The following is a 13,978-nucleotide window of genomic DNA, read 5'->3' on the forward strand; positions in this document are numbered from 1 at the left end:
TATATATATATGTGTATACATATATATGTATATGTATATAGATAGATAGATATACATATATGAGAAAGTGAGAGAGAGAGATAAACAGATCTTCATATTGATCTCCATATTGTCAGTTTTATAGCCTCTATGTTTAACTTTTAAAAACCGCATAGATCTAGAAGACTGGCTAAGTTTCTTGCTCATGCATTGGCTCCTGCCAAATTCTTAGACAGCATCCCGTGTGTATATATAAGTTTCTATAATGTAAAGAAAAGTCTGAATCTGAAACCTCTTAGAAATTACACTGGTTTGTTGGCTAGTCAGTGGAGACTAAAACCACTTCATAACTTTATGTCTTCAAAAAAGTGATAATATAAGCAGAAAATTATGGATTAATTGAGTAAAGCTGCCAAAACACAGAAATGGGATTTGAAGAACAGGAGTCGTTTGTCTAAATCAAATCACTTTATTTATGAAGTTTCATTGTATGTTCGATCATATTAAGGCAACCTTAGTTGTTTTTGTGAAACATACTGATACTAATTGGCTTAAGACAAACACAATTCATCAGCTGAAGCCCACATCCTTTACTGACAGGCATATTCACATTGATTTCCTTTGGATCAGTACGTGTTTATCGGTACAATAGCGTCCATCAACAGTACATTTAATTAAAACAGTGGCACGTATACCCAACAATCCAAAGTGGTCTACAAACAGTCTAGACTCTGTTAAATAAAGTGTATTAGAAACTACAGGAGATTCCTTTGGACTCATTTAAAAGAAATTAAAACAAGAGATTAAGTTGGTCTAAAAAAACAAAACAAAAAAGCAATATAAATTAACTTAACAGCCTCCTGTTGACAAAGAAGTTGTACTATTGCATTTATAGAACTTCCTATAGAAAATACATGGAATGTATAGGACAATATTGTACAAAACTGGATCTTAAGGGACACTCCTCCTTACAGGTTTACAGTTGAAGTTAGTGATGAGAACACTGTTCCTAAGAGATTTACACTGTGTTATACTGTAATACACTGTAGGAGATTAGTGTAATCTGTAAAACATTTAGACTGTAAGACCAGACACTGTTGCTTTATCGTGTTTGTGGGGAGTTTTGGAGCACGCTAAGTAAACCCCATCCAACACTGACAGAATCATCGGCGATGAAGCTGAGAGCTAAACCAGCTCTTCATGCTAAGCACTACATATGAGTCCAGTTCCATTCAGGGGCCTTCATTTGTTGTAACCCAAAGACACATCTCCATCTGTGCATGCTCTGTATCCAGGGACTGCACCTCCTTTTAGTTCTGCTTTCAGCAATGACTCCGAGTCTCATTTCTTGGAAAGGAATTTCATCTTGTTTCCTGGAAAAAGCAACATATCTGCATGAAGACACATTTGAGACAAAGAGCATGTTTCCATAAAGAAAAACTGGAGGATTTTACAGATGATGAATTGATCAGCTGATAAGCTGACTGCCTGAGGCTGTGCAGAGACTCTCACCTAGGCCCTTCAGGAACTTGTTGACCCCTCTTTGCTCACTCCCAGGCAGCGAGTCCAAATATTCTTGTGCTCTCACCTCAAAGAGACCTGGAGGGGGAAAAAAGAACTCGTTAAATGTGCTGTGGTATACAAAATGTAACTACAAGTTCACACTGAAGTCAGAGCAAAGTCCGAATCATCGGTGCACTGAAATGTTTCTGATCATTTTCTTAATTTTTTGGCCAAAAAAAGCATAATATCACATCGCATAATATCATTGCTCAAAAAAGCAACACTTTAGATCTCAATAAAAAAAACAAACTGCTGGATAATGGATGGTACTCAGCAGTATGTATGGCACACATGTGCTTGTATTCATGCCTGACAATGTTAGGGCATGCTCCTAATCAGATGACAAATGGTGTCCTGGGGAGTTGCCTCCCAGATATGGACTGGGAGATCACTTTTGTACAGTCTGCAGTGCAACCTGGTGGTGTTCTTTTGGACTTAGGTCAGGCGAGCGTCAGTCAATGGTGTCAATTCCTTCATCCTCCAAGAACTAACCACATACTCTTGTCACATGAGGCTGGGCATTGTCCAGGGCCGGCGTAGAGACTGACAATACGTCCAAGGATTTTATCCTGATACTGTCACGACCTGCAGGATCGGCAAGGCGCTGATCAGCATCTCTTCACTCCTAGCCCCCCTTCTCTTCTCTTTTTCCTCTCTCTCTCCCTCTCCCCTGTTTTGCCGGGGCGGAACTCATGGCGGGTTCACGCCCTCGGTCCACGCCTTCCCGGATTGTGCACACCTGGGCCTCATCAGACCAGCTGGTATATTAGAAGGAGGAGATCAGCTGTTCAACGCTGGATTGTTGTGAAGGCTCTTGTCAGTACACACCTAGCTCAAGTTTGCCGTGCCTCTGTCTCAGAGACTTAACGTGTTCCTTTGTTCCTAGATTCCCCGGACCTGTCCCCGTGTTTCCCCGTGTGGAGTGTGGAAGGAGTGACAGGTCGCTAGCGGAGTGGCAGTGCTCATCCTGTTCCTACTTGCACAAAGGAGCAGATACACTTTAACAATGTTAAAGAGCATTAACATTGCTTATAGCTTATTACCTCTGAGGCCTTGCCTGCGCAGATCTCTCTCCTGGATGAAGCCGGTGAACATCTGAGTCTCCATGAACACCTCCAGAAACCTTCTCAAACTCTTGGAAGTGACTGCTTTGCGAAAGGCCTCACGCTGAAAGGATGAGGAAGAAGTGGGGCTGGGCAAGGTGGTGGAGGAGACAGACTCCTCCTCCCTCTCTGTTCCACCCATGAAGAGGGAGTAGTGGCCCACCATCTCCACGAAGAAACGAACAAAAGCCTCCGACACCACTGTGCTCAGCGAGCTAGAGTCTGGCAGAGAAAACCATCGGAGAAGAGGGGTAAAAATTAGCCACCCCCAAAAGCAATTACAACAAAAAACTGCTACACATCAGAAGACATACAAGGTTGTTTCACACAGACTACTTCAAAGTATTGACACTGATCTAGATCTTGATCTAGTTTGGGAAACAGACTTTGGTTAGACTGAATGTTCCAGCAGTGTTGGAGTGAACTCTGTTGGAAAGGTTTGGCGACCACAAAGAACATGAGATTTATGCAGAGTTACACCACATTTATGGTTTTGTATTTTTAACCACAACATTTCTACTTTGAATTTCGTCATACTTCAAGGACCCTTTAATGCTAAAGGTGAATTATTAAGGAGGAAAAACTTGAATACTGAAATGAAGCTGTCCAGTCATATTAAAAATTTAGGGAAAATGATGAAAATCTCTGGGAATGTTCTCTTGGAAAATTTCTTCGGTGTACCACAAAACTATGATCAAGTTGCAGAATGATAAGTTGTAGGTGTTTCGTACATACCTATATATTTCACTGGAAAACAGCTGGCAATGAACATTAGAGCTGTGGTACATAATATTCATTACATGAAACCCAGGAAGATATGACTGGTAACGAAAACACTTCAAAGCTTTTTAAACCAGAGATTTGTGCAGACTAATATCACTAAAAAGAAGGCTGTGGCAATTAATGTAAAAAAGAAAGTTTCCACAGGACTTAGGTGCACCCTTACTGCTTTCATAAGAATTAAGATGTTAAGTAGTAGCCAGGAGTTACTAATCAAATGCACTCTTGTGAGCACCTCTATAAAAGCACAAGTTTTGGCAAGAGTGGATACCCCAGCAAATTCACCTCAGACCATGTTGTTCTCAGAGAAGCTGCCAAAAGACTAAGAGCTACATCTCAGACTCTTCAGGCCTCATTTAGCATGTTGCATGTTAAAGTTCATAACAGTACAATTAGAAGATTGAACAAGTATGACTTGTTTGGAAGGGTTGCCAGAAGACAGTCTCTCCTCTCTAAAAGGAAAATGATGGCAAAGCTGCATCTGAACAACCCACAACACTCCTGGAACAATGTCTATTGGACAGACAAGAGCGTGTTTTCACCATGTTTGGTTATAACACACAGCACCATGTTTAATGAAAACCAAACACAGTATATCAAGACAAACACCTCATACCAACTGTCAAACATGGTGGTGGAAGTTATTTAGTATTGTAAAGTCAAATGCACAGCCAACGGTCTGACAACTAAAGCTTGGCAGAAACTGAGGCCAATAATCCCAAGCACAGCAGCAAATCTACAACAGGATGTCTGACACAGAAAAGAATTAAGATGTTGCAATGGTCCAGTCAAAGTCCAGACCTCAACCTGAGTGATGTGCAGTGGCGGGACCTAAGAGAGCTGTACATAAACCAATGCCCGCAAACCTCCATGAAATGAAGCAATACTGTAGAGGACAGTAGCCAAAATTCCTCCCCAAGAGACTGAAAGTCACACTAAAGATGCTTACTTCAAGTTATTGCTGGTAAAGGTGGTTCTGCTAGTCCTGTGAAAACTTTCTTGCTCATAGTACATTCTGTTTACACACCAAAAAACCAGAAAACCCACATTATATATGCAAGAAATAACAAGTATGACAAGTCACCATTGGGTAGATCTCCTTTCTCACAGGCCAGCTCCCTTCTCTTGTCCAGCACATGCTCCAGAGCTGCCTGCAGCTTATGTGGAAGAATAGAGTCCTCATCATCCAGCTATAGAAGAGGAAAGAAAACTAATTTAAACAAACTTAACACACAGCCCACTCCACAAAACATCTTTTACAGTCACAACAAGGAACTCTTGTGTGACTAGTGACATTTTTTACTGTGCTCTTTCTGTTTTAATCTCTTTTTTTTCCCTTTTCTTTTTTTTTACCTGTCGAAGGAAGCGGCTGTTGCCGAGGTCAACCACCAGGACCTAACAAGAGGGAGAATGATGTTATTTCCTGAAGCTATTGTTCAGTATAGGAAGTGCCCAGAGTAAAGGGCATCACGGGCAATAAATTACAAAAAAACGAAAGAAAAACCTTCTCTTACTTCTTCTATGGGCAGCTCTTTGAGTCGAGGTAGAGAACTGGAAAGGAGGCCAACTATAAAGGGAGTCGGAGTGCAGACTATATCCAACATGGACGGTGGGAGCACCGGGATGTATGTATGCTGCCAGGTGAAGGGATAGAGTAGAGCCACTACTGCATGACAACACTGAGACAACGTACTGTGGAAAGAGAAAGAAAGTGTGAAAAAATATTGTCATAATCTGGTAAACAGATGAATAAATCTTCCAATAAAACCAGAAAATGGGCAAGTGTTATCATTTGTCTTCTGTCTTACCTCCCTCCCTCCACCAACCACCTTACTTCCTATTAAAAGCGAGTTTTTCTGTCCCACTGTTGCCAACTGGTTACTCATAAGGGGTTGTCTGATTGTTTGGATTTTCTCTCTATTATCCTACGATTTATGTTATAGTATAAAGCGCCTTTAGGAGATTTTGTTTCTCAGGTCAACTTTAAACTTTAAACTAATTTAACATTAGTATCATTCACCATGTCGTATGTAATCCCAAATCCCTGTACTATTAGATAAAACACTTCTATATTGGAATATATACATAGAACCTGTAACTATTTTAATATGAAAGCACAATGTAGGCTATTCTTGTACTGAGATAACATTATTTTCATATCTAATCCCATTTAATATGTTGGGAATTCCCAGAAATCATAGCTAGTAAACATGGATAATGTCCAGACAGTGATAATAATAGCTTTTGCTCTTTGATTCACATGTTCTGGAGAAATGTTGGTTCATATATGATAATATATCCTTGACATTCACAACAAAAGGAAAACACAAAATCACAGTAAAAAAAAAGTCTAAAATAGAAAGAAAATCCCTACCACAAGATGGCGCTATCCTCCTTCTAAAAAATAACTTCCCCTGCCAACCACTTATTAATGTGGAACATGTTGAGAAAAGTTCATTTATATGTTTCCCCATTCAAACCCGCTGTCACCCTAAAATGAGTGTTTTAATGGAGTGTGATGCAACACTTGCAAACTCTATACAGTGACAGCAGACACACTCACACACTGTTGGCTTAATCGCCACTGCATTTCCATCTGCTTGCAGTTAATTCATTATTTTAAAAAAAACCCAAAAAAACAATTAACGAGGCCAAATTTCCACTTCACGGCAGAGAAAGTGCAACAGCTCTGGTAAAAATGCTTTTAATGTAAGCTGTTTGAATACTATGGAATACTGTCTGAACACCGTAGTTTGAATACTAAGGATAAGAAAACAAAAACACACAAAACAGTTCACTCTGAAGAGCTTCATCAAATAATTTTTATGCTTTATGTATTCATACAGCATGAACCTTTAGGGTGTTTAAATCAGATTAAGAGGGACTTCTGTAGACGCCACATGTGTATCACAGCAGTAAGAAAGCCCTTTGGGGGTGGGGTGGGGAGGGGGATGACAACTATTGTGACGTATGAAGTGAAAGGTTCGAAGGAACCATGTTTGTTTGTAGACGTCAAACTGCACACATGGTGTTAGCTCAGCAGCCATGCTTTAAAGCCTTACTCCTTCTTGTCTGGCATCTATGACAGTTTTCCAGGGAAAAACTGATTGTTCCCCAGGCGACTGTATAACACAACAGCATTCCTTCCTCTCACACTTTGGTCAGCAATCTTCTTTTCCCCAGACTGCCTGTCTACTTGAAATCTCTGTGTCATATCATTCAAACTCTCTGATCTTTTCAGCATCACAACCCTGTCTTGCATAGTCTTATCAGCAACGATTTATGAAGCAAACAAACTAAATAACACAGTGGCTGAACCCAGCAGCACGAGAGCCAACCTGAGTTTGTCAGCAGTGAAGATGACCCTGCGCTCCAGCAGCAGGGAGGCAAAAACTCTGAGGAGAAGACGCAGACTTAATGAAGAGAAGAGACATTCAAAGTCTACGTGTTCCAGGCGGGAATCTGATGGGCGGCACAGTTCTATCACCTGCAGTAAAGAAAGAGGCGTGTAAGGCACACAAAAAGAAGAAAGAAGACCCTTAGATACAAATTACAAAGCTACTAATGCGATTATTTCTATAGTTTTAAACAATGCTGATTTGGGTAATAGACTCCTTTGTAAAAATGTCTTTGTACCTCTGTCCCAGAGCCAGGTAGGAAGTTTTTGACGGTGATAGTTCTTCCTGGAGCAGGGAAGGGAGCCTCCATGATGCCTCTCATGAAAGGCTGCACCAGGGCAGGGGAGATCGCCCTCCTCTTTTCCACTTCATCCAGAATCTGCAAGAGACAGGAAAGGGAACACTTTGGTTTCAGCACCAGCAACCTGTAGTTATTGTGTTACAAAAAAATGACAAAACTCTATACAAATCTAATTTACCATTCAAATATTTGGGCCAAAATGTAGTTAAAAGATAAAATATAATAACATCTCCGTAATCAAACTTTACTCACCTCCCTGCTATTTATTCTTATAGAATTCTGGTTCTTACTTAATTAACATAATAATAATAATGTGCTGGATTTTGCTCCTGCTCTCTCCTCCTGTGGCTGTGCAAGTAGAAGGCCCTAGAATGCAACCATACTGCCAAATATAAACGACCATCTAACAGAAATTGCTGCAAATGAAAAAAAAATCTATCTTCTTGTCACTATAGTTCCAGACTCAAATCCCTAATTTTCTTTTAGGAAAGTGGATATTATTAGCCAAATGCATTTATTCTGACCATAATGCAGTATGAATATGGCGCCACATTAAAACACAACAAACAGCTAACACCCTGACTCAATCATGTGTACTCCTCTACTCTACAAACACACTCTACGCATCTGTGCTGAATTAAAGCGTGTGTAGCTGATTGACTACATGTTGAAGATATTTAGAAAACTCTTCCATGTATGTGTCCTTAGTAATCAAACTTTAGCTATAGCATATGTACGCTGCAAAGCATTTACACAGGTCAACATGCAGATGAATCTAAGGCTCATTACAGGGGAGCTCTTCCACTGAAGCGACCACATCAGCTGCGTTGCACATGTGTCGCTTTACTGTAGCCATGGATACGAGCCCCTGTGGGAAAAGGGACTGGGGAAAGTGTGGGTGGAGTTCTTTGGGCACCGAGGGTGGTACTTTTTAATGGTGGTTTGTGTTAACACGTGCAGTTCAGAGCAGTGTAACTGAATGCAAGTCACGGCTCTGAGTATAGTTTGCACATTTGTGCCTGTGCTTAAGTCACTGCTGTGTATCTACCTTGGAGAAGAGGTCAAAGCATCCCAGGCGGCTGACGATACAGTAGACTTCAGGGAGCCTTCGGCCTTTGCCACTGGGCTGTGAACAGCCAGAAGGAAAGAGACAGACAGGTTCATAACACAAGACTGCTCAACCAACTACAACTAGAGGATTAGAGCAGTGAAGCAAACCAAAGCCTTTATTTGACAGAAACTTTACAGCTACATTCATGAAAAAAAAACAAAAAAAGTCATCCATGTTGAAGAAATACGTTGGAATGAGAAAAAAACAGCAGAAGGCTTTAAACCAGTGGTTCTTAACCTGAGTTCGATCGAACCCTAGGGGTTCGGTGAGTCGGTCTCAGGGGTTCGGCAGAGCCTCAGTCGTGATATGCACGGCTCATTTTGTGCACCAGTAAAAAACATATGTATGTCTTGAATTTGAAAAAAATCCCATTTTATTTTGCACTAAAGAGGGATTCAGTGAATGCGCATATGAAACTGGTGGGGTTCGGTACCTCCAACAAGGTTAAGAACCACTGCTTTAAACAGACTATAATGAGGGATTCGTTTTATTAAGCCTGAATTAGCAGAAACCTGCGACCGTAACAGGAAGCATTGTAAGAGCATACCAGTAAACGACGGCAATATCCAAAACGTCTGCTTCCATCTTCACCAGTCAGTACAAATGAGAAGGTCTCGCTGGGGATGTAAAAGGGAAAGATAATTCAAACAATCATATAAAAAAAACATCTTAAAACTGTTAAATCACAAAAAAACAAAAAACGCAGGGTCAGGTTTTTACCACCAAAACCTTACTTTGTACTTAACACAGAGAGCCCTCGGGACAGGGTCACTCTGGAAAACAATCGCACAACACTTCCTGACCTCTACCTGACAGGTAATCATTCACTGCTGTTAACCTTCATGACAGGGGAGAGTGTCAGCCAGTCCACTTTAATCATATGCTTGGTTGCCCTCACCCCTCAGACATCTGCCTCTGGATAATTATTAGCCATCGCCATCACACAATCATCACTTCTCAGAACAATGTGTACATTGACCGGAGGCATTGAGTAATGCAGCTTGTAGAGCAAACAAGGAGAGTAATTTCTGTAATAACAAGTTAGGTGCATGGTGTTAGAGCTACCATTTCTCCTGAAGGCACTAAAGATTTGCTAATTTCCAGTAATTTGTCAGTCATGACTGATTAGTCTTTGGGACTTTCAGCTTTCAACTTTTCAAGTGATAATCAGTGAGGAAAACAGCTGAGTGAGCTGTCACCACTCCAGAGGGAAATTCCCGTGTCCACGTTTGCTTTCACTTCACTTTGTGCTTGTGTGCTGTGGCAGCATTCAGATCCAAACTGACCTGGGAAAGTTGTCGACGGGTGCCCAGTCTTTGGCGTCTGGGAAACAAAACTGCGGGATGACCTTCAGCTGGTCCTCAGTCTCTCGCATGAACTTAAAGCTCCTTTCAAGCTGGATGAGAAAAACCCCCACATAAAATAAAGAGATTCCAAATAGAGGTCAAAGCATTTAAATTAAAGAAAGAAACAGCGACAGTTATTTGCACAGCAGACGTGTAATGACTGAATATATAAAGAGTCACAGTTAAACTACTTAGTGCATATTTTGGCCCCGCATGTCTGAGTTCAATCAGTCTTTGATTTTAACTTATTAAAATTTTCTTCAATCAAAACTAAAGCAGTATCACTGCTCAAATCGCCACACTGCTCATAAACTGGGGTGTACATGTTTCCTCATAAATAATGGTCAGGCAGACAGCAGACAATGTCGATTTTCAAAAAGTTTACATATAATATTCAGCTTCACTCGTTTTGCTCCAGTAACACTTCTGTTTTACCTTGAGAGGAAACTGCTGTGTGACTTCCGGCAGGTACGGAACTCCAGCTTTGGTCTTATGGAGCGCAACAACTATAAAATACTCAAAGAGTTTCCTCTCCTGCAGTTCCATCAAATCCCTCTCCAAGGTCCGGTACCGCCCCGTCTGCCTCAACATGGACTGGACCGACACAAGCCGCTGGCTATGAGCTGTGGAACACAGAAACACATTTCATCAACATGCATGTATGCGATCCACAGATGTGTGTGTGAGTTGCAGTGAACCCACAAATTACAGCCTGCATTTCCAGCTTTAGCTATATCACAGAACTGGAAGAAAACTACACAAGCTCACATCGTGCTTCTTTGTCATTTATATCATTAATATTAAAATGTCCTGCTGAATGAAAAACATTTACATTATAGATTGCACTATGTAGCACGTCTGTTTGGATTTTCACCTTTTAGTTTCTCCTCCGTGTCGCTTTCCGACTCGCTGTTCTCGTCTGTCACTGAAAACAAAAGAGAAGAAAAGAAAAGAGATTTATAGCACCAGTAAAGTCGGAAAAGGCCCCCAAAATATTAAATGACTTATGCAATACTTGTTTAAATAATGAGATAAAGGCAAGACTGCAAAGCACATGGAGTGGGTTGACTGCTGAGAGTATTAAAGGTAAACTATTAATAAACTACAACAAAGAAAAAAATGAAGAAATAAAATAATTTGTGCCAAAGGGTACATATTCTTAAAACAATGATCACAATCAAAATTAATATGAGAATTTTTTTTCCAGTTTGTCAAATTTTTTCTAGACCAAACAGTTATCATAATAGAAAACAGAAAGTTTTATAGCAGCACGTAATATTTGAATGTGGGCCCCACATGGGCTTTCTATTGCCAAGCACACTGTGGACTTAGTTGGTGTTATACTGTATTTAATGGCAACTGGGAACCCATGATTGTCTAAACATTGCCTTGCATGGTAAAGTCCTGTTTTTCTGTCTATGAGTTGCCTATTTTCTGTGTCTTTTGTTTTCATTGGACTACCAATCTAGTTTCCCTTATGAAGATTACTAAAAACTCCACAAGGTGCCAGACAATCACTGAATTAAGTAAAATTGAATTCATGTCTCTACTTGAGATGACAGACATATTGAAAAATGCAACCTCCTTCTTGAAAGCGCTGCAGTAGCGGACGCAATGTTTCGCAAGTTAAAGATGTCCGTGCAGTCAGTTTCAATTTTCTTTCACTAAATCAGAGATAGACAGTAGCCTGGTGTTCACTTGATGGCTCACCTCTCCCTGAGCTGGACTCAGCAGACTGAGACACCTTCTTCATGCGTTTCTTCCCTCTGCGCGCCTCGAAGATCCCATTGATCTTCACCACCATCTGGAGAAGTTGAGAACAGAAACACAAAGGCTTTAACCCTTTAAACTGATAAACAAAAATGTGCCTGTACCAAGATCCTTTCAGTGCAACCTCAGTGAGCCCTTTTCATTAGGTACTCTTCCACACAGGAAACGTACAGTAGAAATGTTCTTGCTCCTCTTTAAATCCCAAAGTGGGAGTTCGTACCTTAGGGATTTTCCTCCGTCTGCGATTGTAAGGGTCCCCTGAGAGACACGGGGTGTCGTCGGGGCTGCTGGGCGTGGAGGGGGGGCTGATACGGGAAGGTGAGGAGATGCCAGTGTCTCTGTTGGTCTTACGTAGCTCGGGGATCTTGAAGCTTCGTCGCTCCGAGTTTTGTCTCAAAAAGCCGGGCTTGGAGGAGAGCTGATAGGGACAAACACATTTTAGCATACTTTTAGGTTAGGTTAGGTTTTCCGATTCCATTGGATCTATTTGATTATCGTATTTATCCATATTTATCCATCCTTAATGTACCTTATTTGGTGTGCTGGGGACAGGAGATGAAGAGGCAGGTGAAATGCATTTGCTTCCCAAACAGCTTCTCTCCAGCTCAATATCTTCATAGGGGTTCTCCTTGGACGGGGGATCTTTAGAAGCAAAAACACATGTTTTTAACGTCACAAGTTACACAATAGCGCGCTCGTTCCACAGCACAGATAAGCACTCTTTCCATATCACTCACGTTTGTTTTGCCAGACGATTCCTACTCCAGATGTGCGGAGAGCTATTACAAGTAGCAGTATGTGTAACCCAGCTCATATTTCATCATGATAAGACTTTTGCACAGCTAAAGTTAAAAGCAAGCCCTGCATATACGAAGTGGGGTAGCTTTCCAAAGCCTGTCTCTTTCTTTCTCTCCATCTGCCTCTGACTCTCCCCTGCTCTATCAATCCATCCACCAGATGTGACTTGTACGCAAATAAAGAGGGACGTTCAGTTCCCTGTTCCTTCTTGCTCAGGAAAAAGACAAAGGAAAAAAAGAAAAACAACAGATCAGTGTGCTGTTTTCCACATTGCTTGCTGAAGAGAGTGTCACACTAATCTCCATAATGTGTTTCTGTGTGCTATCAGCTAGTCAAACCCATCAAAGAGGCACGAGACTGAACACATGTGATGGCAACAGTTGCCTTCCTCTCTGTCTGCAAACAGTGACATGCGACTGTGTGTTCATAGGGTGTTTGTGAAAAGCTTGTGGGTGGAGGGAGGCAAGACTTCGAGGACATCACAAGCATTCATCACTGCCTCCCTGAACAGTTTTATTAGTAGACATATAGTTAGTCTGACTCGCTTTACCCATGGGAGGTTATTGAGAGTTCAGTGAACAATGTCTGAGAGTTTTAACTAACACTGCTGTACAAAAGGAGGAAACTAACAAGGTTAAAATAAGCTCCAGCATCACTCAGAAGTAGTTGAACTTAATTTGATTGTTGCCGGCAAAAACAGCCACCGTTACATACCAGTCTGCCCCCCACCCCCACCCCAACCCCTCCCCCACCGCCATCCCAGAGCCCTGACAATCACAGAAGCCAACCTCAGCTACAATGCAACCTCACACAACGCCACTATTGTGTGTTATGAAATTAAACGCGCTCTAGGTGGGGCCGGCATAATACGACAGACAATAAGTGAGGAATTTCTATTTATAATTTTTTAATAAAAGCTGAGCGGCAAAGCTGTAAATTACAAAAAATATAAAAAGAGTAAAGAGATTTTGCCCTCTTTGTCAACTCTGTCACTGAACTCTTTCTTTCTTGCAAACTTTGAGTCAGTTTATGAATTTGCGTGCAAGGCAAAATGTTACAGAGATAATTTTTTGGTATGTAATATTTACCTATTATGTCCTCATAGACATTCTCCTCTGATAAAGTGCGTGTTAAGCCCAGTCTGGATTGATGATACCAGTTCACCTGGGAGCTTTCTGCAGACGACTGAAGCAAATCCTCAAATTCGTAGGACTTCCTGGTGGACAGAGGAGCACAAAGACGAAAGAGTTTTGACTGACATCTTAAGGCGAACATGTGTCACGGTAATGTTGTTGATTTTTTCTTTTCACTTGCAAAACATGAAACTGATATTTCAGTTTGTTAGCTGCATCGTCAAAATAAACACATCTGTTTCATCAATCCAAATGTATCCACTGGAACACAATGCATACATTTACACATGCGTGCAATCAGTAAATCAAAAGTCTTGGAATCAAAGTAATTCTGTGCAATTTTACTGCATTAGATTATACAGAATAATTATTTAACAGAGTACATCACAGTATCATGGCTTGCTCTCTTTATATGAAATAAAGTTAGATAAAGTAAATGCAGTGTCGCCGCTCTGACGCAGTTTTAGCCAAAACTGAACAATACTGGATGATGTGGATCTGGTGACTGGTGAAGGCACATCTATGGAAAAGCACCCTGCAATGGACACTCAAGAGGGAGACAGCCTGACCAAACAAAGGGCTTGACACAGCAACACACTTGAGCACACACTTGAGCGAGGCCTCCACATATGGTATGGAATGTAACAGATTCAAGCCAAGCTCCGAAACAAGAATTCAGACCACTGGAAAAAGCGA

The 13,978-nt window shown here is 41.1% G+C and overlaps 1 protein-coding gene across 2 annotated transcripts in view; it reads right to left on the minus strand.

Moving 5' to 3' along the window:
• Positions 1-425: 425 nt before the first annotated feature.
• The window catches only part of LOC113026480 (DENN domain-containing protein 2A), a 31,770-nt gene continuing 18,217 nt past the window's right edge, over positions 426-13,978 (minus strand). For both annotated transcript variants that reach the window (XM_026175321.1, XM_026175322.1), the window contains 17 exons: positions 13,238-13,365; positions 11,881-11,993; positions 11,572-11,769; positions 11,292-11,385; positions 10,456-10,506; positions 10,017-10,204; positions 9,522-9,631; positions 8,783-8,852; positions 8,173-8,250; positions 7,062-7,202; positions 6,764-6,912; positions 4,940-5,117; positions 4,779-4,820; positions 4,510-4,615; positions 2,586-2,867; positions 1,492-1,578; positions 426-1,352 (listed from right to left, as the gene is read on the minus strand). In XM_026175321.1, the coding sequence (XP_026031106.1) occupies positions 1,321-1,352; positions 1,492-1,578; positions 2,586-2,867; positions 4,510-4,615; positions 4,779-4,820; positions 4,940-5,117; positions 6,764-6,912; positions 7,062-7,202; positions 8,173-8,250; positions 8,783-8,852; positions 9,522-9,631; positions 10,017-10,204; positions 10,456-10,506; positions 11,292-11,385; positions 11,572-11,769; positions 11,881-11,993; positions 13,238-13,365 (2,047 nt within the window). In that variant the 3' untranslated portion in view covers positions 426-1,320. The remainder of the gene's footprint in view (positions 1,353-1,491; positions 1,579-2,585; positions 2,868-4,509; positions 4,616-4,778; positions 4,821-4,939; positions 5,118-6,763; positions 6,913-7,061; positions 7,203-8,172; positions 8,251-8,782; positions 8,853-9,521; positions 9,632-10,016; positions 10,205-10,455; positions 10,507-11,291; positions 11,386-11,571; positions 11,770-11,880; positions 11,994-13,237; positions 13,366-13,978) is intronic.

This window comes from Astatotilapia calliptera, chromosome 7 (genome assembly GCF_900246225.1).
Source record: "Astatotilapia calliptera chromosome 7, fAstCal1.2, whole genome shotgun sequence".
In the NCBI taxonomy this organism is placed as follows: Eukaryota; Metazoa; Chordata; class Actinopteri; order Cichliformes; family Cichlidae; genus Astatotilapia; species Astatotilapia calliptera.